The sequence below is a fragment of the Trachurus trachurus genome, assembly GCF_905171665.1.
Source record: "Trachurus trachurus genome assembly, chromosome: 17".
In the NCBI taxonomy this organism is placed as follows: Eukaryota; Metazoa; Chordata; class Actinopteri; order Carangiformes; family Carangidae; genus Trachurus; species Trachurus trachurus.
In genome coordinates, this window is record NC_139900.1 from 22,867,367 (window position 1) to 22,893,940 (window position 26,574).

Sequence of the window (26,574 nt, forward strand, 5' to 3'; positions counted from 1 at the left end):
ATGTGTCAAATCAATGAAGTGATAAACTATTCATATTTTTATTCCAGTAAATTCAGCTGTGGAATGAATTAACAATTTAGCATGAATTATCAAACTGTAAGATAGTATAATTCAAATTAAAAGGATCATGCAGGTCCTGTCAAAACTTGCTGACAACCTGAAGTGCACAGCAAACATAAGCCATACTAAATAAGAGTCACGGTTTACTTTTGGGTTGCCAAGCCAGATAGATCAGGAGAGGCTGTTATGAAGAAAGCCAAAGAGAAAACACTTAAGTCTTCTCCAATGGGGCCAGTGCATGACATGTCACACCTCAGTGAGAAGACTTACTGCATTACATAACCCTCAGGGACACAGTCATCACAGGCCATATGTCTCAGAGACTGGGCACTCTCTGTGCTTATGGCGCAACGTCTCAAATATTTATCGGCGTGGACAACAACGCTGGCTGCACATTCCTAAACCGAGCCTTGTCCACATAAAAGTGGCAGAAGCCTTGTTGGATAAACCTGTGATTTATGTTTCCCTGTTAAAATCCACAAAGAGCTGCACTTTGTCTTTCTGTCTCCACGGTGACGTTCGCCGAGAGCTGACTGAGGACAGGTGCTCCAGACACAACGTGACGGTTCTGACTTATATGTAAATTAATACAGCAATGGCCACAGCCCGTGCTGGATAGTGCAGCGTTGGGAAGTTAGATACTGCAGCTATCATACAACAAACACGTGGATTGTTGTTCTGACAGTGTGATTACCAGATCAACATCATAGTATCTTTACATTAAATTCAGTGATTTGCCAATTTCTGTGGCTCATTAGATTCTGTGCTCAGAGACACATTTTGTTTGTGGTTTGATGTAATTTGATTCAAATTCTGACCAGTAACGTTTGGACCAAGGAACACCTACACCCCCCAATGTACTTTGCTGTCTAAACATAAATGAAGGAATGTGTTAATGATCTCATCCAAATGTATTAAGACATAAACTACAGTGCATTTAAAATCCTGAGTGTCTGATGTGGATAAGACAGATAAATGACCTCATATTGAATCACTGCTGGCTATAAACCCTCCTCATCAGACTCAGAATGAAGGTGAACATAAGATGCTCTTCTTCAGCAGGTGGATTAAAAAAGTGTCAGACTCAGCACATTCATCACTCCAAACATCAGGAGAAGAAACAGAAAGCAAAATAAGTGTTGTGGGGAAACTTTAAAAATGTTGATTTCACCTGAATTTAACTAGGTTTAAGTCTTGACAACCCCATGCTATATTGATGAGTCCAATAGCTGATGACTCTCCAGTGATTTTCTGAGAGAGCAGGGATGAGTAATGCTGAGTGTCCAGCACTTGTTGTTATAAACTTTCTCCTCTGGCCTACAGTGACTCCTCTCATTTCACATAGCATATATATATACACTATATATACACAAACATTTTGGGAGGTGACATGAAACCTGACATTTATGAAAACCTAATATGATTTAAAATAAGTTATAAAAATATAAATGCACTATGGGGCACTTCATCACATTGACTACACTTACTTCTGTCAAATACTGAAAAGATATTCTAGTTGGATACCAGGAGGAAAGGAGACTGGATTAACACACACACAGTCAGTGGTTGGAGCAGACCTGGCAGCTCTTTATCTCCCTCTGCAGGATACCAGTCCTGAAATAATCCAGCTTTCATTCTCACAGTAGAGGCTTTATCTGTCTTCAACTCTTCCTGCTCAGTTATACCTGGTAATGATGATGAGCAAACACTGGCATTCAATTAAGAAACACACGTGCACTTTTCTTTTCTTTTTTTAAATGTTCTGTATATTTGTTTGGCAATCAAAAGGTGAAAACAGCCATGACAGCCATTTATGTTCCATCTGACAGAGCTGCAACACAAGTAGAACTGGATGTTTAGAGAAGGCACACATATATAAACTGAGCGGTACCATAAAGTATGTCCTCAGATAAAAATTATTCATTTGTGTATGTAAATATTTCAGAAGCTATGGTGTGATTGTAAGGTCTTGATAAGTGTGGGGCGGATTTTCGAACTCTCAGTTAACAATGTATCAAGACAAGACGAGAAGTTCAACAGGGCGATAGAAGGCCATTAGAAATAAAATAAGTTCATCGTCAAGAAAAGAGTTGAAAACTTGACAAGCTAATAAGCAAAGTTATTACCAACCTCTCTAACATCATTTATGCTGACAACTACAAAGAAAACAGCAGGGATTTAAAAGAAGAATTTGACACATTCCCAGCTGAGAGTTAGATGAGAGGACGTTTATGTTGCTGCAGCCTTATATGTAATAGACTGGCAGGTGGTGGTATCGATCTTCTCATTTAACTCTTGGCCAGGAAGCAAAGAAACATGTTTCCCAAAATCTCAGACCAGTCCTTTGGGCAGCAGAGAGGCATAGCAGTGGACAATCATGTTTATGTAGCTCCACAATTAAAAAGAACATATATCACAAAATAAAAGGCAAGCAAAAAGTGTGATAAAAATTGAAAGAAATTCAAAAAAACTGACAAAATGCCCATTGTTGAAGGAAAAAAAAAATGTAACACTGTACTGTAACCAATCTGCTTTGAAATGAAATGGCCTGGAAAGGTAGTAAATATTTACAACAGCAGCATCTTCACCTTGGTGTTTTTACACAATCCAATAATATCATGAGGAAAAGCCTCCTTCATCACCCAGGAAAAGGCTCTGGGCAGAGCTGCACATTAACGAGAGTCATTCAACAAAACACATCAAGTACAGTATAAAACATCCGCACTTGCCCAAGTAAGTAGTAGTACTCCATGGTCACAGGGTTTTTATTTCATAAAAACCTCAGAAGTTCTCATTCAAGTCCAATAATACAGCACAGTAGTCAGTTCCTTACAATTAAAATCTCTTTAAGTTAGTAGTGGTGGTGGTGAGGCATGGAGATGTCGTTTCACCATGAAAAATGTCACTGTCTTTACATACAAAAGACAACCATAGTAAAGAGTTAAAACACAACTAAACACAACCAAACAGTACAGAGCCAATGAAAATGTCTCGTCTGGATCAGAGAAGCAGTGAAGCTGATCAGGAGTCCACGTCTGATCAGCTGTTGCAGAGGACGTCCCCCCCCCCCCCCGACCACGTCCCAGCAGACACCCTTTGACATGAAGGTGAGAAGGAGCGGAGGGGCCGGGAGCTGCTGGGACGGTGACCTGCTGAGGAGACGCGAGGTCGTCGTCCAGTTGGCCTGGCACAGATGTGAATAACAGAGCTGTCGCCGGTCTGATCGCTGTGTCAGAGGCAGATCGTTCTGCAGCTCCACATGACGCTCTCAATCCGTCGTACAAACCAGCCGCACAGTCAGCAGAACTCCATTACATTCGCCTTCACTTTCCTTCTCTTTTAGTCTCAGACTGCACATCGGAGCCTGTACAAAGTGTCCGTCCTTCTCCATGACACTCCCAAACTCTCTCCTATTGACATTTGTCTCTTAATGCTCAGTTCTTGGGGTAGATTTTCTCATAGAAGAAGTTTTGTGCCAGCAGGTAGAGTTCTCCGTCCTTTTCCCTGACAGCGTGTGCCCTGACGAACTGGAACTGCTCCAGCGCAAACTCATAGAACTCGTTTTCCATCTTCCAGATGGCCGACTGCTGCAGCTTGGCAATGGACTCCTTTGTGGGCGGCTTCTTCTCGCTGGTCTTCCTCAGGTGGGATTTCTTCCCTGTGACAACAGGAGAAGGGGATTAAAGGTGTCTGGATGATACATGTTGTAAATATTCATGCATCTACACACACGTGATAAAAGAGGTCTAATATTACTGGAGACAGAATTACAATTTCATTTTGCGTGAGTAGCTATTTTTGTTAATAGTTTTCAGAAGTAATTAAGCACTTGTTATAGACTCTTCTTCTCCACAGGTCACAGCTGACCTCAAGCTGACTCATCACAATATGAGCCCTTCACAGTAAATAACTGTAATTATTACGTCTTCATAATATGAAATGTTGGATCAACAATGTAAAATGTAAATGTTCGGCGAAAACTGAATTTTTCTCGCCCATACTGTTTGTATATCAAAGTGTATATTTCCAAAGATACCAATTTGATGTGAAGAGTGATCATCACCCACCATAAAGACATCAGAGTAACATCTGGCCTGGCTCTGTTCAAAGCTAGAATAATCCATGTACCGGCATCTCTAAGGCTCACTAATTCATACGTTACACATTTTTCCCTTAATCTGAATAAAAACCAAAATGTGAAAACATCAGGTAGGGTTTACAGAGCGTTATTTGCTACACTGCTTCTTGGTAAAGTGAAGTTACTTAAGCTTTGTTACTGCTGTGCAGTTGCCAAGCAACCAGCTGAGTATATACCACACCTGGCAAAGAAATCCCACACATGATCCTTTTTGAAATAAAAAACAAAACAAAATGCAAGATGTTCATCAGTGAGCTTCAGATGTGTTGGCATGTGGATTTTGTTACCAGAGCCGTTTCACTGTTTCCAGCTTTTATGCCAAGCAAAGCTACGATAAGCCGAGCTGAGCTCAGATAACCGTCTCCTGACTCTCGCTTTCTAGCTGCCACACAGATACTGGAGTGGTATCAATCTTCTTACAGTTCTCTACAATACAGCAAATAATGTGTCAATTTATAGCATCAAGTCTATGGGATGTGTGAAATACAAATATTAGATTTGACTACTACTACTACTACTACTACTACTACTTGACTGAAACAGAGACTCAGTCTTCACATTCATCAAAAACATCCCTGATTAATTCAGGCATATGGGCTCTTCTGCCACTCACAGAATTACACACAGATTAAATCTTTCTGTCTGTGTGACAGCTCTCGCTCATACAGGTCATTCTTTTCTATCCATTACTTACTGAGACTGCACTGGATCTAATATCTAAAGCAGAGAGAAGCATGGCTGCATATTGATGGACAGTACAGTATAGTAAAACACTAGAGAGGGGAGCAGAACATATAGGAGTACATAGGGCTATTATAGTAAATGGTTGTATTTAGTAACCATGGCACCTGTCTTGTATAGCTCAGTGGCTCCTCTGAAGAAACGTGGCAGCGCTGCCTCCAGCATCATGACAAAGTCCTCCAGCTCCTCGGTCACTCCGACCAGCAAGTACTCGTTGACCAGGTTGTACTTGGCCTGCTCCAGAGCCCACTGGCTGCCTACGTTCCTGCACAGAGACCATGATGATCATTGTATGTGGTTGTCTGTCAGTGTCTTTGTATCCTGCTGAATGTTAAATGTTTGCAACACTTGAAAAGACCAGAAATAGATGGTATGCAATGTGACAAGGAGGACCAGGGCGACGGAGGAGTAGCAGAGGAAGATGCAGAGACAGGAAGAATAATTGAGTGAGATGTGAATTATGAACTGAGTCCAGAGAGGGTTGAGGCAGCAGGAGGAGCAGAGGACAAAGCAGAGAGGCAGGAAGGTATGGAGAGATTAAAAGTAGTGGCAGGTGTTACTCTGATCAGGAAATTAAATAATAACGGAGGAAAGAGATTGTTTAAATCTATAAAGTAAGTTTTTGGCAAAGCATCAGAGGACTGGCAGCAGCTCCACCTCGTGTCTTCAGTATTTATTTAATGTTTCCAAGGTGCTTTCCATTACTTTGATATAGTGCTGGTGCTTGACAGTGAACTCAATCCTAGACCTAGACCCTCGGCTCTCCAGTCAGTATTCTGCTTCAGGGGAGCAGATGGTTAAAAGATAGAGGGTAGAGTCAAGGTGAGATTAAGGAGTGTGAGAGGGATGAGTGGAGGCAGAGAGCGAGAGATTGATACAGATCATCATGAAGAGAGAGCAGATCAAGGCTGAGAGAGCCACTAGAAACCTTGAGAAGATGAGTGTAGCAGAAGTGATAGAAAAGGGCTATGAGGCTTAATGTGGCACAAAAAACAAAACTGACACCGCGTTCCTCCTGAACTGTTTGAACCGTCAAAGGTGAGGGGAGGTGATATAGATGTTATTGTCAACAAATCCCATTAAAAGATCAGAACTGATGTGTGAACCTAGCTCTCTGTAAATACTTAACCAACTTTTCTTGGTCCTCTGTTCTGGTGTCCAAACAGTTCAGTTTTAGACTCATCTGTCCAAACAACGACGGCCAGACCTAGACCATGTTGGCAGTTGTTTTGAATGTCCTCAATTTTCTGGACAGTGAAATGGCTGATTTCAAATAGTTTTGAGATCTTTTTAAGTATATTACCAGACTCATAAGCTGCTACATTCTTCTTCCTGAAAGCCTCAGACAGCTCTTTCTATCTCACCATGGGGTTCACTCTCACTTCAACAGTCAGGAGCACACCAAACTAAATGTCTGAGGTTTAAATCAGGCAAGCCTCCTTCAAAAAGCTGAGTAACAATGTTCAGATCATGCGATTCACCTGTGTGTGATTTTAGTCATTTTAAGTGGAAATAAATGTTGGGGTGTCCTAACTCATTCTTTGCCAAAAATTGGAAATTGGAACAATTTTAGTTCTTGGGGTCAAATTGATATTAAATATCCAGGTGTCCAAATATGTTTTTTTTTTTAAACACACACAAAGGATTTCATAGGGTGGCCTTATTTTTTTTCACATGACTGTATGACAATGGCAATTGGCAGACTAGACAAGAGGAAACACAAGTATGACTCTGCTAAATCAGTGCTTCTTGTTTAATTCAAACATCAGTGCACGAATCCAGCAGACAAGGTTGGTGAGCTGTTGTGTCAGATGTCTCAGTACTTACCAGCATTCAGAGTAGTGACCACAGAAAAAGGGGATCTGGAGCCAAAGCTTCTCTGGGGCACAGTCTGAGCCACCGGCTGATACACATTCGTCAAATGTCTGAAACACAAACAATAAGCATCTGGGGTTTTGTTTGCTGTAATCAATATTGCCTTGTTTTCAGACAGACCCAAAACTGACATATGTAAACAAAAGAATATGATCATTTTGGGGACTGTAACCTTCTTGTCTCCTTGTTTCCTGCGTCTCAGGCCGGGCCGGTAGTCATCCCCAAAACGTAAAAAGTAATAATAGGACACCAGCCTCTCAATTGGGTCCCGGATCACATTGATGTAAATTGGCTTCCTCTTCACCCCAAACCTGAGATAAATGACAAATTTGTTGGGTTAGAAAATCCATCATTCATAAAAAATAACAAGCTTTCAGCATCAGCATTGTTGCCTGGCGATCATTACAACTGTGTGAGGAGGAGTGAAGAGCATTCAGTGACCACAAGGTGGAGTCAAGTGCACAAAGCCTCACAAAGCAGGGTGAATAAAGAGGTAGTAGCAGTGTTGTCATTAAAAAGACGGCTAATAAATATGTCTTTACTTGGTGAAGTCCAGGAAGGAGACATGTCCATGGTAGAAAGCAGGTTTCATTTCCCTCCATTCAGTCACATTCTTTACAAACCGCACCTGAACAAACCAAAATCACAACTGTTATCAAACTGGTTGAAATGTTCTCATTGGTATGCACAGTTTGTTATTATGGAGTAACACACACGACAAATGAAAAAGGGGGGAATTGATGTAAGAGTAAGAAGCCTGTGAGTGTCAGCCGTCGCTCTCACCTGGTCCTGTATGGACATGACCGGGTTGTTCTTGGTGGTGTTGATGTGCAGGACGTGATAGTGGTTCTTCCCGCACAGGTCGTAGGCGATGTTGGTGAAGGAGGTGCTGGCCGTCTTGGGCACGCGGTTGTAGATTATGACCACGTCGTCTTCGCCGTTGGACAGCGACGAAGCCGACGAGTCCCGTTCCCGCAGGCCGTCCTGCGTGTGTCGCTGCTCGATCTCTCGTACCTCGTGTCTGGCAATGGCTCGTTCTGGAGGAAAAAAAAAAAAAAAAAATCAAATCCAGGTGAGTTTGGGACATACAGCGAAAGAAGAGTGAGCTGCAAAAGGCTATGATTGTATGAACTCCACCCAACTCAAAGAGTGCTGCTCTGAAGCTCAACGTTACCTCTGACCTCTCTGAACAGAATACGTGAAAAGACAACATCTCTATAAAAAGCCAACGTAAAAAAACATAAATTCAGTATTGCAATCCAGTTATGCTAAAAAGAAAGACACGATGAGCTATACTCTTGGGTGTTACAATGGTTTTCATAGCAGGAACACAACCAACTCTCACATCCCAAGGTCTTTTCTTACATAACCTGGTCAATGTCTAATAACTACGATCACTAACACTCAGCTGATGAATATTTGAAAAGTCCCTGCTACAAATTAAGACTTAAATTTAAACCCGAGCCACTTACACCTTAAAATATCATCCTGTCCTTGTCAGGGGACGACACCGCTGTGTGAGAGTCTCAATTGTAACTTCATTAAAAATGGATTTCAATTTCATCTCTTTTGGAGAGCATAAAGCTAAAACTCTTTTCCTGCTTCACACCAAGGATCAAGAATAATGTCAAACAGGAATATTAGATAATCATTTTGTGAGCAGCCTATTTCACGCTGAGGTACCACATCTCGTTCACTAATCAGATTCAACTTTAATGAAAGCCCCCCAACCTTTGGTTTCCCTCTCCTTATTCAACTGCAGGGTGAAATGTTGGCGTACTATGTTGTTTTTTTGCACAGTAACAGTGTGGGATGGTTTCTAATCTCGCCAGGTTTTCTGTGCTAGTGGGAAGAGAATTACACGTCGGGGGTGAAAAGGTGAAGAGCAAGAGGTGGCGGGCTGAGGGGGTTTGAGGTTTGGTAGTTAGACAGTGAGGCAAGTATTTGATCGCTAAGAAGGATGTCAGTACAGTAAAAATGAGGAACGTGGAGGTTGGCAGGAAGGAGGGGGCGGGGGTCTCGATCCAAACATGGCATGAACAGTGCAGAAAAGCCAGACCTCAGTGCCTCAGTGTGAAAAGATTCAACACAAAGAAGCCCCGGCCTTTGTCGCCCTCTGGCTTTTCTTCATCTGAATTCGCCTCAGATTGACTGGTGTTGACAATGCCCCAGAGCGCTCGGCAGGAAGGATGGAAAGAGAAAACGGCGTGTGTGTGTGTGTGTGTGTGTGTGTGTGTGAGAGTGAGAGTGAGAGAGGGAGAGAGAGTGAGAGAGAGAGAGAGAGCACCTAATACCCGTGGGAGCTCCCAGCAGAGCCAGCGGGCTCCTAAAGCCCAGCCTGGCCACTGAGACACTGTTACAGCCTGGACCGGCCTGCTGGGCTTCAGTCAGAGGCCGGCATCTGGCACCAAAAGGCCAATTAAGATGTCACCTACGATTCTGCCGCCCTCTCTTTCATTAGTGCGAACACAGACAAACAGAGAGAGAGAGAGAGAGAGAGAGAGAGAGAGAGAGAGGACTTCTCTCACTGCCCCCTCTCTTACACCCTCCTGAGCAGCTGTTAATGTTCCACTCATCAAAGCTGGATCTGGTTACGGACGGAGCCCATGCCGCTTCCGCACGCTCGCAACTGGTGAGTGTGTGGAGACGTGCCAGGTGGCCGTAATGGGTGAGGGGGGCTGTCAGCATGCAGAACAACTGTAATGGAGACATTCATTCACGCGTCCACCCCGAAGCACGCCATCAGCCAACAACAACAGCGATAACAGTTGCTATTGCTGGAACTTTATCGCCCAGGCTCGGATGTCCTTTCAGGCTTATTTTTGTGGTGGAGCGAGCGTCCAGTGAGAGGGAGGACGGAGGACGGAGGACGGCTGTGTGACATTCGAAAAATAGAGCTGGAGCACAACTCGTGACAATGCAAGTCGTAAACATGAGGTGCCTTGAAGACTATGTGCTACCTACACCTGGTGCTACATGTCAGACTAAAAGGCCCTAAATCAGCCTGAGAGTGGTCAGAGACAGAGACATCTGCCAGAGCAGTGTTCATTTTACATGCAAGATATATCAGCGAGTGTTTTTAGTGCTAGAATTTGTAGTGCTTTTTCAGTGAGTGTCTTTAGTGCTAAAAAAAAACAAAACAATTCCCCGTTACACCTCCAAAAATGCAAGTTTAATCATGAAAATGTGATATTACATGTAGTAATAGAGGGCAAATACCAAACAAATGAACACAGTACCCTTTCACTCCCTTCAGTGGTTTGCTTGTGTTTTGAGATTCCTGTCACCCCCCTCAACACAAGGCAGGTGAATCAAAATTGTTTTCGGCAGTGCTCATACTGCTGAGATATAACCTTTAAAATATTCAGCAGCAAGTCTCTCAGTGTCCCTGCTGCTCGCTGTCAACAGTTTTCACTGGAACCACTTTCCATTGAAGAAACAGTCCTAATGTGAACTGTCGACAGACAGAGGGGTCTGTGGTTCGTCCAGTGAGGATGGTGACGTTTCTCCAAAGAAATGTTGCAGTTGAGTGTTATAAATGTATGATTTTATCACTCTGGGCACCTCAAGTGAAACTGCAGATCTATCATTAATAACATGGATAAACAAAACTAAAATTAGCTGTGTGGCAAGATACCGCAGGGGTGAGTAAGAAAATGTTTTGATTGATTGACTTGATGCTGAAAGCTGTTGCTAAAGACTTCAGCAGCAGTTTTTATGCTGACATCCTCAGGGCCAAACAAGATCATGTAAGCTTTCTTTTTGCTCCACTATACATAAACGCAGTAATGTCATCTTTTGTGCAGACCAGCTTGCACTGAAAGCTGCCAGTCTTTCAGTTTGGTTTTTTTCCCCCCCAAAGAGGTGGGAGAGTGAGAAAAGACCGGCAGCTACCGTGTCCCTAACAACAATGTCCTGAACTATGCGAAGGGGCCCAGTAACCACTTGTTAAAGACATGGTGTTTTGTGCCAAATTTCCAACAACCAACAAGGAGGCAAAGCGGGCACGGAGAGGGCTTCTTAGGCTTTGTAGGAGACGCCCTATTCATTGCGAGACTGAACACACTTGGCACAAACCTCCATATCAGAGCACGCCACACACATAAACTTAAGCTTAGCGCTCCCTTATGAGGTCATTTAATTAGAGAACAAAAGCCTGAATTACTATGGCCACACAGCAGGTCTCTTTTCATTCCACATTTCCATCAGTTTCCTCCCCTCAAGCCCTCTCTGTGCATTAAAAGCTAATTATGAACCGTGAAGCCAACACGGGTCTTAAACATTGTGGAGACTACAAGCCTATTACTCTGAGTTTCATTCAAAGTGAGGGACAGGATGGAGACGAAGCACTGTCTAGTTGAACATATTTACTGAAGCAATTTTGCAGCTGATTAGACGCAAGCATTTGAAATCATCATTCATGTGCGCTGCTGGATCGGCAAAATGTGACGGGCCGTCATGTATTATTGCTATCACGTCAGATCTGATGGGATAATAAAAGTGGGCTAGAGGAGATGATCCTTTCTCCAAGCAGCTCATAAATCCATCATCTTTGCGATCCGCCAGTAGGAGCTCTTTCCCTCTCTCTGCTCCCCCCCCCCCCCGAGAGGGTTCGCCCCTCCAACCAAAGCCTTGGGCTAGGTGGGTAATAGAGATTGGCTATCAGCGGCAGACTGAGGTGTACGGCTTGTATGGTTCTGCTTGGATGCCGCTGGATTGCAAAATCAATGAAGGATGACAGGGAGGGGATCTAGGTTGCTGCTGTATAAAAATCGAGTTAGTCTGCTGCTGCTCCTGCCGTTTCTCCCTCTTCGCTCTATATAGACTTGGACGCACGCTGCTGTTTTGCAGTGCCAGGTTTCCAGGGGGACAGTTATGTCACCACTGCAGCACTCATGAACATTTGGATAAACTCTAACACTTCCGAATTTCTAATTATTCTAATTCAGCCTTCGGATCTGTTTTAGCAGAAGAGTGGATTACCAGGGGGAAGAGAAGTAAAGTCGGGCTGACGGGGAGATTCGGGGCCCTGACTAAAACAGAGCACACACCCGGCATTACCATTGTTATTTAAGTGATGACAAGGAATATGAAACCTGCTGTGAGCGGAAAGTGTTGTGCGGCGTCTTAGTGCTGCTGGCAGCTGCAGAGAACCAAGAAGGAGACAGATAAACGAGAGCGCTTTCATTAAGTGATTGTGAAGGTGTTCAGCACTTTCAAAACGCCTTCAGAGCTTTCAAACAAGTTCGGTGCGACAGGAAGAAGAGACGTACGCATCCACACACACACAATGCAACCACCCTTAAACCTTTCAATAGACACCAACACTTTCATGCAGCATTGGAGCTCTTTACGCATTTCACATTTACAGAGAAAGACGGAAACATGTTTGATCCAAAGTGCAATTGTTTAGGTGGGCTTTTTTTTTTTTTGAAAGGGGAGTAATTGCCAGAGCTGGGGCATTTTTTTCCCCCCCAGCTTTGGTTTGACACACAAGTGCGACATTGACGCTCAATGAAAGGTTTCATTCACTGGTCTGTCCTCCTCCACAGTACAGCTGGGGGGGGGGGGGGGGGGGGGGGGGGGGTGGGGGGGAGTCGAGGGTGAGAAGAAGAGAGAGGGGTTTACAAGGACCAGCCGGGCCTGACTGAGACATAGAGCGATGAAAATGTGACCAAACAATCTGATTACAAGAGCTGGGGCGGGGCAGGATTAACCTGCTGGGAGGCCCCAGGTTAGAAGTTGGCTGCAGGACTCAACTGACAACCTCTGGTCCTCCGTCTGGTGTGTATACACGCCTCAGTCTGCGTCAGATACGCCTGCCCTGACTGAATGGATGTAACTGGTAGTGAAAACACTCAATTTTATAATGACACTGTCAGAGAAACTGTACTTGATGCAGATTTATCACATCGTAGCCGACATTCAATCCACTTTATAAGGTCAGTGTCTGTGCCAGTACTGATCCGGGGTATTGGATTGGTAATACTGCCCCAATAAAAAACACAAGACTGACGGTCTTGACACCAGGTACATGCAGGTAGCTTGACACCGAGTCAAGAATTGAATTGAACTGATTGGTGTGTAAGTCATTGTATACTTTGTTTAATCAAACAAAAATGTTATATGACTGGTTCTAGCTTCGCAAATGTAGCGAGAAAAAAATGCAGCTTTTAAACTGATATTATTTGTGATTTGGACTGATGGACAAAATCAGTTTGGAGACATCACTTTGGATTTTCAAAAATTGTAATGGGCATTTTGTTATCACCCCCCCCCCCCCCCCCAAAAAAAAATAAATAAATAAATAAATGAAACTACTAATTATAGATGGATTCCTGAATAATAAAAATAACTGTTAGAGCTTTAGCTAGTCTGCTATTAAATCAGGGAAACTAACTTGTGGGGCTCTTCTGGTTACTGAATAAACGTCTCTTACTGACAAAGAGGCAGAGAAACACTCAAAACATCTTGTTTCCGGGAAGATGTGAGGAATTCCTTTGTGTTCAATCGACTAGATTTATCACAAAAGGAAGGATGTCCGATTGGGAATGCCAGAAATGATGCCACACAATGTATCAAAGTCAGATTGAAATATAGCAGCAGAAAGCCTCCTATTATTAAAATTCAGATCAACAGATACACCCAGCGAGGTGAAGCAGTGAAAATAAAATGTCTGGCTACATTGCAGACCCTAATAAATAAGACATTTCACAGTGATGTGATATTTCCTGTCCTGGACTTGGCACTGCTGCTTTGCAAGGATCCATAAATACAAGCCGAGGAGTTTTTTTTTTTTCATTGTTATGACTTTCATGGCAGCACTGCTTTTACTATGAGGTGCAGAGAGAAAAAACACAGGGGTGGGTGAGGAGGTGGCACGCTGTTAAGGTCACGAGCCGGATTTCCTCCCTCAACACTGGGAGCTCCGGGGAGGGCAGTCCGTCCCCCCCCCCAGACAGACTGATTGTGAGCCCCCTCACCAGGTTTACTTCAGCACAAACAATCCCTGTAAAGGTCACATCTCCTGAAAACCCTGGAGATTATATTTTCCCCTCGCGACAAAATAACATGTTGAAAACAAGCGTGTTTTTGTCAGAGGGTGCCGACAAAGCATTCCTCAGATACGAAGAAAAGACAAAACCATGGCAGTGCTCAGATCATAAATGTGCCATTGAATACACTGAATGTTATTGAGAAGGAGGACATTAACACCAGAAATTTAACAGTTAAAAGTTTTGTTTTTTTTGGAGGAGAAGCTGGAGGAGGTTGGTGCGTGTTTTGCTCTTTGGAGTTCATGAACTATAGATTAATACAAGCTGTTCAACTAAAGTCAAGGCTACATTAAATGAGCTGCAGCCACCTGTGGCCCATGCATAATTCCTAGCCCGAATGCGAACCGTGTTTCTACACTAATGATAACAATTCCTGGATAGATGGAGATGATAATCATCATGGTTCAACCTGCCACTTTCCCCCCCTAATACATCTTTTGCGCGATCGAAGCTGGTGGTGCTGTCTGACAGGTGAGCCAATAATGTCTGGGAAAACAGAAAGAGTAAAGGGAGCCGTGGCCGTGTTTGGTCGGCTTCGTCAGAAACAGCCAGTCGGATGAGATTATGGAGCAATTTACACAGATGGCAGATCCCATCATTCCCCTGCCTTGTTAAGTAAAAGGCAGGTCTGACAGGTTGCGGAGGGGAGGGGATGGAGGAGGGGGGATTGATTGGAACGGATCTCATGTTGGCACAGATTGTCAATGACTAAGCGGTGGGAATTAGCCAACATTTTCTGTGGCGTTTGCGTTTCAACGCGAGGAGAACATGTCTGGGTGACTCTCGTCAAGACAGAGGAGAGCGATTCAACGCTTTTGTTGGAGGGGAAGGGAAAAAAACCACAGCAGGAAAATCTCTGTCACTGCTAAACGCTTCAGCCACAGCCTCACAAACATGCCAGTCAAAACTGTGAGTGAGTGTGTTGAAGAGCAGCTGAACGCATGTAGACTCAACACTGAAATACGTCTCGGTTTTGAGCCCTTGTCTCCTAATATAACAACAAACAGTGTTTTTATAACAGTGCAGATCCACTCGCGAGCTACAACCCAGATACGTGATGCTCCCTCTCCCTCTCCGTCTCTCGGCCCTGTAACAGATAATTAATAATGCATATATGGGAGTCCAGGGAAAACTCCACACTCTATTAAACAGAGCAGACGACAGCTATTCATAGGTTTAATGATGAGTGGGAGGGACAGGTGAACACTGCAGAGGATCTGTCCCACACACACAGAAATGTACAAGAACGAAGAGCGAGAGCGACCATCTCTGCAACCAGACCAGTGCAACTTGTTATCACCTCTTATCATCTGTGCCGGCTTATCTGCCGAGTCTTTCATCTACTCATTTTCTGCTTCCCTTCTTCCATCTCATTATATTTAGCTTCTGCAGGCCATCCACCCAGCGAGGATTTTGTACTGTGTATACTGAACAAGCCCCACTTTACTCTCCGCATGCCAGATGTCAATACAGCACCTAAACTCAGGGCTTTGGGCGAAGTGGAGTTGTGGCCATGCTTTTTGTAAATTTGCAGACTTCACAGTGGGTCATTTCTTTGGATCATTCCTCTGTGTGAAGACCACATGAGGCTGTACAGTAAAAACACATCAGTTTCAGTTTGATCTCTTTTACCAGACAACGTAACCCAGATGAGAAAGTTGATAAATGTGTAAATAACATCTTTTGTGGATAGAGAGGGAGCTGCGTGAAATCTGACAGATGTCTTCAAGTGAGTACAAGAATAAAATAATAAAAAAAATATAGCAAATAGTGCATAAAATAAATTATATGGAAATCTAGCTGAATGATTGGAGCACATCTGGTATGGATCATATCCCTCACTCACACCTTGTTTCTTCTCCGCCTGTTCTGTACCAACGGTTCAATAGAAGAGAAAATGCCACATGGTCCTAAAATAAATTAAATACTCAGTCTAGTTTCACAGTTAGAAAAATGGAAATATATCACATCGGAATAGCTTAGATCATCATAGATTTGTACATTTATATCACCTGATCGGCCCAAAAAAGCAATTGTGAGCAAAGTGAAAATTGAATTTTAGTACCAATACTGATTTTCAAAATAACAATTTGGCCGATGCCTGATGCTCGTACGTACCGATGCTTTTTCTCGGTTACTTATTCCTCTTTTGTGTAAAGGAAAACAATAAATCTTTATTACTCCCACACAACCATTATTTACACTCTTTAACTAATTGGACATGCACACGCCCTCTTGGATCTCGGCAGAGTCATGTCCCCCAAAAAAGAGAGAGAAAAAAAACCAGGCCATGAGTGTTTTCCTTTTCCAGTCAAAGAGGCAAATATCTGCCGATACCGATGTTCAGCTGATCCCTACTGAATTTATACTAAGTTATAACTAGAGTGAGAAAGAGACTGAATTTATTGTGAATAGATTCTGGATGACACCATTTAGGGTCAGAATCAGCATCAATACTATTCTAGTGTAGTGGACTGGCACATTATTGTTGGTCAGAGGCAGAACATGGACAATACAAACACTAGTCCATCTAAAAAAAACTGCTTTATCGATCAATCTGGGGTGTAGTATTACTGATGGAGCAGCAGTTGGTGTGTCTGAGAAAAACATCAACCGCAGAAAGAGATGCAGACACACAAATCTAGTGATCCACACTCAGCAGGGGACAGTCTGAGTGTGGGAGCTGAATATTCAGCAACCCAGATACTTCATTAATGAGGTGTACCCACACACATGCACACACACACGCGCACGCACACACACACACACAGCTGTTTGCCGTGTCGTGTACTTATTTGTATTCTGTCTAATGAACTTCAAGTTGAATTTCAGGCAATTTGGCAATACTGCTCACACTATTCAGCAGGCTGAGGGGAAAGGGGGAGAGACATGCCGAGAAAGAAAGACATGGAGACAAGAGAAAGGACAGGAAGGAAGAAAAGGAAACAGACACGGATAAAAGAGTTGCTGAGATCTGAGTGGACGAGGAGTGGAAACAGTGCGGTAGCTGGCCCCATATTAAGGCTTTGTCCCTGAGGGCACCTGCTGTTAGACATGTTACAGGAAAAACAAGATAAAGGCAGCTTTAAGCCAACTCTACAACTAATAGGAGCAAAGTTGAACCAGGGGCTGAGGGAGAAGAAGGGCAGCACCGCTCCACCATCTTTCCTTCCTCCTTTATCCCTCTGTGCTCTGATGAAATTGGTTGTAAAAATGCTGCAGGCGTGCTTTCCTCATTCCTTTTTTTTTGTAGGGGCTTATGATTTTCACCAGCAAGGGCTTTAAATATTTCTGTGTCGCAATGAAAATTAAATCATCTCTTTCATTTCTCCTTCTCCCTCCAACACCCTCCCCTCCTCCCTCCACCTTTCCTCCTCCTTTGTTAGCACCTTATTTCCGAAGCCGGCGGCGGATATTCTCCTTTCAGGCGCTCTTCCAGTGGGGTTAGTGAAATACAAGAATGTTTGAATATCACAAAGGAAACTGTGCACACAAATAAAGACGCTGTTTACAACTATTGATCCAGAAGGAGCTGGATGAGAGTGCCGTTGTTAAAAGTTATTATCGTGACGGAGGTTTATCAGCCGCTCGCTGCTTCTTCCTGTCAGAGGAGGAGCTGAATGGTGCCCACAGCAGCGGGTATTATGATGAGACACCTGCTGTCACGTGTTTACGACCACACACTCCACCAAGTGTCAAAAAGCATCAGGCTTTGGCTGTATGGCAACGTGTGAGCCCCAAAGACTCTCAATAGGATCCTTCAGCTCTGGTGAAAAAAAAACAGTCATTTGTGAAACCACATGTCTGAAAAGTCACTTCAGCACAGCACACAGGACCGATGTTCACTCTGAGCATCTCTGCAGGACAGTTTGCTCACTTCAACTAAATAATATCTCATCCCTTGTCAGTCAGAGCTCCACTTGTCCCCGCAAGTTCAGTCAATATAATCTGGCCTGCAGGGTTTTTCGGTGCCACATGATATTCGAAGCCCAATTTTTCGAGTTGAGCGAGCCGACACCGCTGCCCAACAGTGACGAGGGAGGAGATGAAGACAGAGGGGAGACAGTAAGGAGGAGGAGGAGGACGACGAAGTGTGTCTGCGTGAGGAGGTGGGGAGGGAAATTTGGAGAGAGGCCAACTGAGGGGAGTGATGGGTGGTATTGGAGCAGGGTGTTCTTCTAGAACGGCCTCCAATTACATCCAGGGTGTGAAACCGTCCATAAGACCCTGATTAGCCCGTCTGTCATCCCGCTATACAGCAGCAGCAGCAGCAAACGCAGACTCGGCTCCGGTTGCTGCCGTGTCCGCCACTTTGCAGGAACACATTCCCTGTCAGACAAAGTGCACGCCAGGGGTCGTAAATCCTCAGTCCGAATCAAAGGCTGCTCCTAACAATACACCGAAAGCCCAGTATGACCATTAGCACTCTGCCTCCCAGCCTCCCACAACAAATCTATCCCTGACACCTACGCCCATCTCCGCAGTGGGCTCCCCTCCATTAGCCGCTCAAATGGCATGTTTCAGAGAGTGACTGAACAGGCTGGTCCAGGCGATAGGCGCTACTGGAGCCTCACGGTAGCAGATGCCAACGTGCAGAGTGAAAGTAAATGACTCATGCACCCTTTATACGCCTTGAGGAAGCTAAAAAAGGGAGATGAGGGGTGTCAGGGAGAGTTCAGAGGGAATCTGAGTGCAATGTCCACGGAGAGGGCATGCAGGAACACAACAATGTGGAGGAGAAATGCTGGAGGTTTCATAATTCTTGAGATCCAGGTTTGTACCTGGAGTTGTGGAGAGAAACGGGGGCTCAGTCAGCGGCGAGTGCTTCAGATATGTCGCCAATTAGCTTAAAAAGGAAGCCGCCGTTTGGCACTGCCGCCCTCCGAGTGAGTCACAGACACCGGTTGAAGCGCACTTGACAAATGTGTAGGAGTAAAAAAAAAAGAAAGAAACCAGGTATACAGTTGGATTATCAGTTAAGTAAAACTTCAAACATAATTGCAGCTCAAGGTCTTCATCGGCGACAGGATGACTGATGTGTAATGGTGGTCTGGGCGGCGGCGAACAGGCACGAGGGAGTAGAGCGGTCCAAAAGTCCATGCGAGTCTGTGCGCGAGGGCAGAGCAGCGATGCCTGAACGATGTCCTTTTTCAAGAGCAAATTCCTGACCAGATCCCCAGGTCCCTCAGCAGCGGCGGCGTGAGGGTGGGCTCGAGGCTGCGAGTGCCCAGCATGACAATCAAAATCATATTCAAACACATGGGCCTGAGATCAACGGGCCGCAGTGATAAATGAATGCTTTAAAGTCTTACGTCAGCTCTGCGAAAACTTTGACAATGACCGCATGCATCTCTTCCTCCTTCTGCATTCAACAGCGTCTCTCTTCTCTTTCAGAGCTCATCACAGAGCCGCCTGTGTCTGGAACTAAATATCACCACGCAACAGATGGAAATTGAATTCCTTTAATCAGTCTGAATAATGGCCAGCAGATAAAAGGCGATGATGCCGGGGAGGAGGAGGAGGGGGGAAAAGTCTCTGAATATGTGGCCTGCTGTGTGACACGCAGCCCTGACATGGCCTGCAGGGCAGAGAGGTGAAGAGGCCGTTTGCTCCTGTTACAGAGGCCACAAGGTGACAGGTTTATAAGCGACGTTTCTATTTACGCTATAACTTAATATACCATAACTCATGTCGAATCAACCTGCTGCTATTATTACATTGTACAGGCTTTGATTTGTGTCGATTTTGAAGCTCTGACGTGCTGCTCTAAAGCTGTGATTCCTGGAATGAAATCTAAGGTTTTCTTTGTGTTTATGAATATTCTCTCTGAGGAAATAAGCAGCGTGGCCTGAGTCTATGAAAGCAGGTAGCAAGCACAGGTGTTACTCAAATAATGATGCGCTCAACTGTGTAATGAACTTGCTTTCAGCCAGAAAGGATAGGAATCCGAACCGCTACTGAAAGAGATTGCACTGGTATGCTTTCATTAAAAATACTCTGCCTGCACTGATGGTGTTATGTTGAATACGTTTATTCCTAAGCGAAATGAGATGTCATCCTAAAGTCTTAAGCTTTGTACATCAAAAACAATCAATGTCAATGTAATCTTCACATTCCACAGGAAATTTCTGAGGATATTTTAGATCCCTTGCATGAAGCTGCTCACAAATTCAACTGGGCTCAATTTGGGTTTTTAGTTGGGCATGATAATTATTTTCTTCTGTCCAGTCCCTCTGGTGCCGTTTCAACACAAATGAGTTGGGGAAACTTCATCTGTGTTGGCTTTGCTTTTAACCAACTGATCAAATTTTCTCGGCTGCTTGAGAAGATCTAATCAGTGCTGAATCAAATTCAGACATCCGTCTCGTGTTTGACGTCAATGACACATTACACTGGAATGTCAGTCCCAGATTTCGGAGCAAAAGTCGCATGAAGTGCTACATGGTGAGCGTCTGGGATCACCAGAACAAACCCACCAGGGAAAGTGTCTGTGTATCCCAGTTTGTGGTTCTTTATTAAAGGAAATATATTTCCGTCTATCCATCCATCCCTCTGCAGTCAGTATGCATTATTGTTGACCCAGCCGGCAGCAGAGCCGGTGAGCAGCCGGAGAGAAATACTGTCAGAATAATGGATTAGGTCCACAGCAGGACACACAGCTGCATCACGGCATGATTGTAATGCAGGAGACTTCTCAGCGAAACCTTGGGATGACGATTAGCTTGGAAGCAAATCACAGCCTGTCTTCCCTGTGGGGGGCATCTAATGGGGGAAATGATTCAACCTGGGTGCCAGGCAATAGAATCACACGCTGCGAGGAGAGGGTGACGGCCACTGTGTTGATTGTGAACATGTTAGAACATGATATAGAGAGGCGACTTCCAAAAGCATTTCTCTTGACTATAACTTCTTGGTGTCTTGATTCAGGTTTGGACGCCAATGCGTGTCCTTGTTGTGGTTGTTAAGGTGCTTGGTTTATTGTTGCACACACGGACCTGCAGCAGGCGTACCTGGTAATATGACCGGCTCTGCGGCTGCCTGTCAGATTGCTGCCTGTGAAAAGCCTCAGTCACAACTATTTGGCTATGCAGCACATAACTCAGAGCTCCAGTATACAGACGTCTGCTCAGTCCAGTCATCAATCAGAGTGCTTTTGCCAAGTCAACAGATTCTCGTGGTGGTGGACAGTCAGGGGAAAGGCCTCTCAGGTTCTATTTCAGCATCGGGAGAGAGAGAGAGTATGTGTGTGTGTGTGTGTGTGTGTGTGTGTGTGTGTGTGTGTGTGTGTGTGTGTGTGTGTGTGTGTGTGTGTGTGTGTGTGTGTGTGTGTGTGTGTGTGTGTGTGTGTGTGTGTGTGTGTGCACGGGCACAACAGAGTTTGGGTTTTCACTAGGTGTAAAGTATAGCCCTTTTACAGCAGCAGTAAACCATGTGACAGGCCAATATAGTCATATATACCCCACAAGACTCCTGATTGTTCCAACATATGAAAACTCAGCTGGGAGGCCTTATTCAATTAAGATGAATTGTTAACCATTTTATTCACTATCTGGCCCGGAGTCGCCCCAACACAGTCTCGTCTTTGACTCGTCTTCTCAACGACTCCTCATCTGTAAGCCACAGGATCGGTGGTTTAAAACTGCTAACCATCATTTTCGGAACCAATTAATTTGTTGCTTATTGCACATTGCCAGGACTAGTGAAAGATGGCCAATATAAGGTTGAAATTAAAATTCCATGTTTGGTCTGACCTTCCAAAACCCCAAAGAGTTTTATTAACATGAAGGACTAAGGACTGACCTGACAGAGCTGAGATGTTGTTTGCAGATCCATCTGATTGGGCAATTGAAATAATTTAATCACTCAAAAAACAAACAAATTCCCTTTTAATCAATATTTCCATCAAAGCGGATTAATTCAATAATTCATTGATTAGTTGACTGACAATTGATCTACATCAATTTTGATCAATTACTGTCCCATTGCTCCCCATGTTATATGAATTTAACCATAGCTGCAACTATAGCTGAGGAGACTGCGTCCTGGCAAGTCGGCTGGCCCTGATGCCCCAATGGCGTTTCGCTGAGACTCCTTAAGGACTGTGCTGCCCAGCTGGATGCCTCTCCGTACCATCTTCAACCTGAGCCTTCAGACATGTAGGAGCCCTGTTCTCTGGAAGACCTTGTGCCTGGTGCCGGCGTGGTGCCAAGGTGCTTATCCCCGATAGGAAGTGTTACCCATGGCCGTGGGAGCGCACGTGCATCCATTGATTTCATCTAAATAAAGGAAACTATGCACATTTGCATTGTTTGATTCATCGTTTTAGTGGTCTAGTTTTATCAGCAAGGTTTTGCAAAGTGGCTCGTCTATCAAAATAAATGATTTAAGATATCAAGATATCAAGATCGCTGTAATTGTTGGCCTCAATTGGATCAACATGATTTGTTTGCTCTTTTCCATTCAAAGTTCCAAGTTCTGATCATCAAATCATTTATTCTGTGTATAACTCAGACCATTTTAAGTAACCTTGGTGAATATGAGCATGTTTCCTCTTTTCTAATCAGTCTTTTCTGCCTGCCAGGAAACGTATCCCCCCTTATATGGTGGACTGGTGAAGTCTGACCACCAAGTAATTTATTATATGTAACTCAGACTATTTTAAGTAACCTCGGTGAATATGAGCACGTTTCCTCTTTCACAGCCAAAGTTACAGGGGGAAACAAATTATTTCAGATGAATCGTGGTGAAGCCTGACCACCAAGTCATTTATTCTGTAACTCAGACTATTTTAAGTAACCTTGGTGAATATGTGCAAGTTTCCTCAATTCAGTGTAGTAAATAATAAATACACAGATTTATGAGAAGCAAGCTGGGGAAGATGGGTGTAGATCATCCAACCATCATCTTGTGGGTCTATAACTATCTTACAGAGCGGCCACAGTATGTGAGGCTGGGGAACTGCATGTCAGACCCAGTGGTGAGCAGTGTGGGAGTACCACAGGGTACTGTGCTTTCTCCTTAACTGTTCACACAAACTGTTCACTGCAGATTTTACATCTAAATCCGAATCTTGAAGCACTACATCATGGCATGTGAGAAGAAGGGTCAGGAAGATGAATACAGGGACCTGGTGCAACAAGAACAACTTGTTGCTTAATACATCAAAGACCAAAGAAATGATTGTGAACTTTGGCAGGTCCAAGAGATCCTTGTGGCCTGTGACTGTGGACGGGGTGGACATTGAGTGGGTTCAGGCTCTTCTTTTTGAGAAGACTCAGGTCCTCTGACATCTGTAATGTAATGCTGCGTATGTTCTATCAGTCTGTCATTGTTGTGTTACATTCTTTGCCATTGTCTGCTGGGGTAACACAACATCAGGGACAGGAACAGATTAGACAAGCTCATCAAGAAATTTAGCTGTGTGATGGGAGAGGGAGCGGAGCTGGTGGAGGATGGGGTGTAAGCTGAAGGCCATCCTGGGTGACCCCCAACACCCTCTACACAAAACTCTCACAGGTCAGAGGCTCATCTCCCTGACCTGCAGAACAGAAAGATTCAGGAAATCCTTCTTTCCTGCTGCCATCATCATGCACAATGCCATTTGTTAGGCTATACACTTTAACTTCATATTTATATAATGTTAGGTTATTTATTGCTCTGCGTGGGGGGGGGGGGGGGGGGGGGGGGGGCAAAAATGGTCATCATTGCCTCATCCTTCATGTCTCATTTTCTTTCAGACTGTAAACTTCATAGTGAATAATCAGTTTAGTATAGTCTCACACAGGGAAAACAGCAATCAGAGGATGTAGAAATCTGGAATATCTAAACCACTTAAATCAATTATCAAAAATAATTACTGATTCATTTTCTGTCATTTGACTTAACAATAAATCAAGCAATTATTACACCTCTAACGGAATCCCTTTAGGTTCTCGACAGAAAAAAAAGCAATTTCAATACATAACAGATTGTTCCAGGAAATGGTTTTGCTAGTTGCTTTCTGACATTTCCTGAACAAAATAACTGACTGAAAAAGTCTAAATACATTGATGATCAGTAATTACAATAGTGGTTAGCAGTGACTTGAGGGCTATCCTCAAAGCCTCCACAGTCATGGTTCGCCAATGCACTCGAGTGTTCTCACCTCATTTGGCTGATTAGACCTCTGTCTGCAGCTCTGTACGGGCTGAGGTTGTTGCACCTCTGAGGACAGGACAACTTATCAGAGTGACCTTGTATTTCCCAGCTTATCTACACCTAACTTCACCCTAATCAGCCAGAATAACACCTGGGTGGTTGTGCAGCACATTTAAAGCATGCAACAGTTTCAATGTTAGAGATGTTTTTAACAGCAGACGTTTTCACTTGCCACAGCAGAAAGCTGAAAAAGCACAGGTGACCGTGTTACTAATAACACTAATGATTTCTCTGCTCCATTAAGTGTCTGTGGAAGTCGCCAGAGTGAGTCAGAGTAAACAATACCAAGACCTTGGAACTGCTCCATTTAATTGTTAGTGTTATTAATTACATCTGTGCTTTTCCTACTACGACATGTCACAGTGTCTGCAGTGAAAAGGGGCCATCAGTTTCCCTCTCTTCAGTGCCAACCATCCCCTCTCGTAAAATCTTACAAGAGCTGGTGTGAGAACCCCTGAGGTGCACTGGCTGGCTTCGGGGTGTCTGCATTGCTCTGCTGTTTCCTTAAAAAAATCCCCACAGTGAAGGCACCAGAGAGATAATCCTGCAATGTCCCAGATCTTTATTGGGGCTGAGCCCCTGTTGGGAGCGAGCAATGAGATTTGAACACAGTGTCGGCCACGTTTCAATCAGAGGAAAGAGTTTGGTAAAGGGGGCTGTAGAGGATTTGCAGCAGGGTGGTGTCCCCATGTATGCACAAAAAATATGGAAAATTACAAAAGAGGAATATATTTTGATGTTCTGTGAGCACTGCAATATATTCTTCACTGACCATCGCACTTTACAGTCAGAGTCACGAACCACCACCCTGACCCAGCACGATTACTGTTGATTCCTCTCTCCATTTGCAAGCAAGTGTACCAGAGCTGAACAACAATGCTAGTAATCAATGGAGAGAAAATCAACCTAGAGCTTCTTAAATAACCAGTTAATTGATGAAGTAATTTTAAGTAGAAAGCACAAACTATTGTCCTGGCACAGTCTGTAAAAGGTGAGGATTTGCCATTTTTCCTGATACAATATCATCAATATCAGTTTTTACTTTGTCTGCTGGTCTGACAGACATCTGGAGATATCACCTCCAGGTAAAGGAAACTGTAATGGGCAATTTCAAAAATGTTCTTGCCATTTCTAGACGAAATTGTTCATTGTTTAATTGAGAAGATGACTGTCCCTTAAGTATACAAACGCTCACTCACTGTCTGTCACAGGATAACCAGCAGAAAAACAACAGCATCCTCCACCTAACACTGCATTGCACAGATTAGGATGAAAGGCAGAATGTAGCTATCAAAATCCTAAAAACACTTTATAATCCGACATTTTTTCCCCACAGTCGTGCAAAGTTCAGTAGGACAGCTTTCACCTCCTTAAATATTTCACATCCGTGTGCCATTGTCTGGACCATATGATGAGGCATGTGTGGTGTGATGAAGTGCTCATCACTGAGCATCATGTTGACCTAAATGCACAACAATGGGGCTTCACACATCTATAGTGACCACAGACAGAGACCTCACACACACGCACGCACGCACACACACACACACACACGCACACACACATACACACAGCCTGCGGTGATTTGCGGGTGCTGTGGCGGGATGGAATCGGGCTGGAGCCGTTTAAACTTACCGAGCTTTCCCCGGGACTCCTCCAGTTTCTGGATCTGGTTCTCCAGAAAGAACATGGCCACTGCGAAAGCCAGCAGCGCCAGAAGCTGCAACTTGGGCGGCATCATGACTCTGAGCAGCCCCATCAAATCATCCAGAGAGGGATTTGGTCAGTCCATGCTCAGATGAGACACTGGAAACACACACACACACAGACAGCGACGACGGTGATTACAAAGCGGCTGAGCGGCTGTGCATGGCCCTCTGCCCCCCTCTCCTCTCTCTCTGTGTGAGGATATCTCCAAGTACTCTATTTCAAATCCTCTGGTTACCTCAAATGCGAAGTGTTCATGCTCGGCTTGGTTAATTCATCGAGTCAATCCCCACCAGCGCAGCGCCGTAAAGCCCTACAGATCTCTCCACGGAGCGGATTTGTCCCCCCGGAGTGGAAGAGCAGTGGTACCAGCCGCTGTCGCCTGCGTCCCCCATGGAGCGCTGTCCTGTCCCATCCACTGTGCTGCTCACCGCCGAGCCACGGACAGACTGGAACTACCAGTCAGGCCATTGGATGCGCGGCCAGTCCACCACGCAGCGGAGGCTTTCTATTCGCCGACAGCCATTGTTCAACCCGGATTGGACCCGATTAACAACCAGTCCTCGGCTCGGACGCCAGATGTCGCACTTCTTTTTGGAACCATGACAACAGTAAAAGAGACGAAGAAACCACAAGTCAGGCTTGGTATATGCCAGAGCTCAAGCAGTATAACACCTAAGTAAAGCAGTCTTAATCTTTATCATATATTGTAAATGTGTGTTGATAATACTCACGTATGTTTTAATTGAGCGGGCGTTGAGCTAAATTGTCCATAAAACGTGTCAGTTATTAGGTTTAACG

At 44.3% G+C, this 26,574-nt stretch overlaps 1 protein-coding gene across 1 annotated transcript; it reads right to left on the reverse strand.

Moving 5' to 3' along the window:
* Positions 1-1,886: 1,886 nt before the first annotated feature.
* Positions 1,887-26,186, reverse strand: hs2st1a (heparan sulfate 2-O-sulfotransferase 1a). Its single transcript, XM_083990881.1, has 8 exons — positions 26,012-26,186; positions 25,702-25,872; positions 7,598-7,851; positions 7,357-7,442; positions 6,987-7,125; positions 6,767-6,864; positions 5,047-5,204; positions 1,887-3,718 (listed from the first exon to the last, which is right to left on the reverse strand). Exons 2-8 carry the CDS (start codon positions 25,823-25,825, stop codon positions 3,495-3,497), a joined length of 1,083 nt encoding a protein of 360 aa, XP_083847007.1. The 5' UTR covers positions 25,826-25,872; positions 26,012-26,186; the 3' UTR covers positions 1,887-3,494.
* Positions 26,187-26,574: the final 388 nt, after the last annotated feature.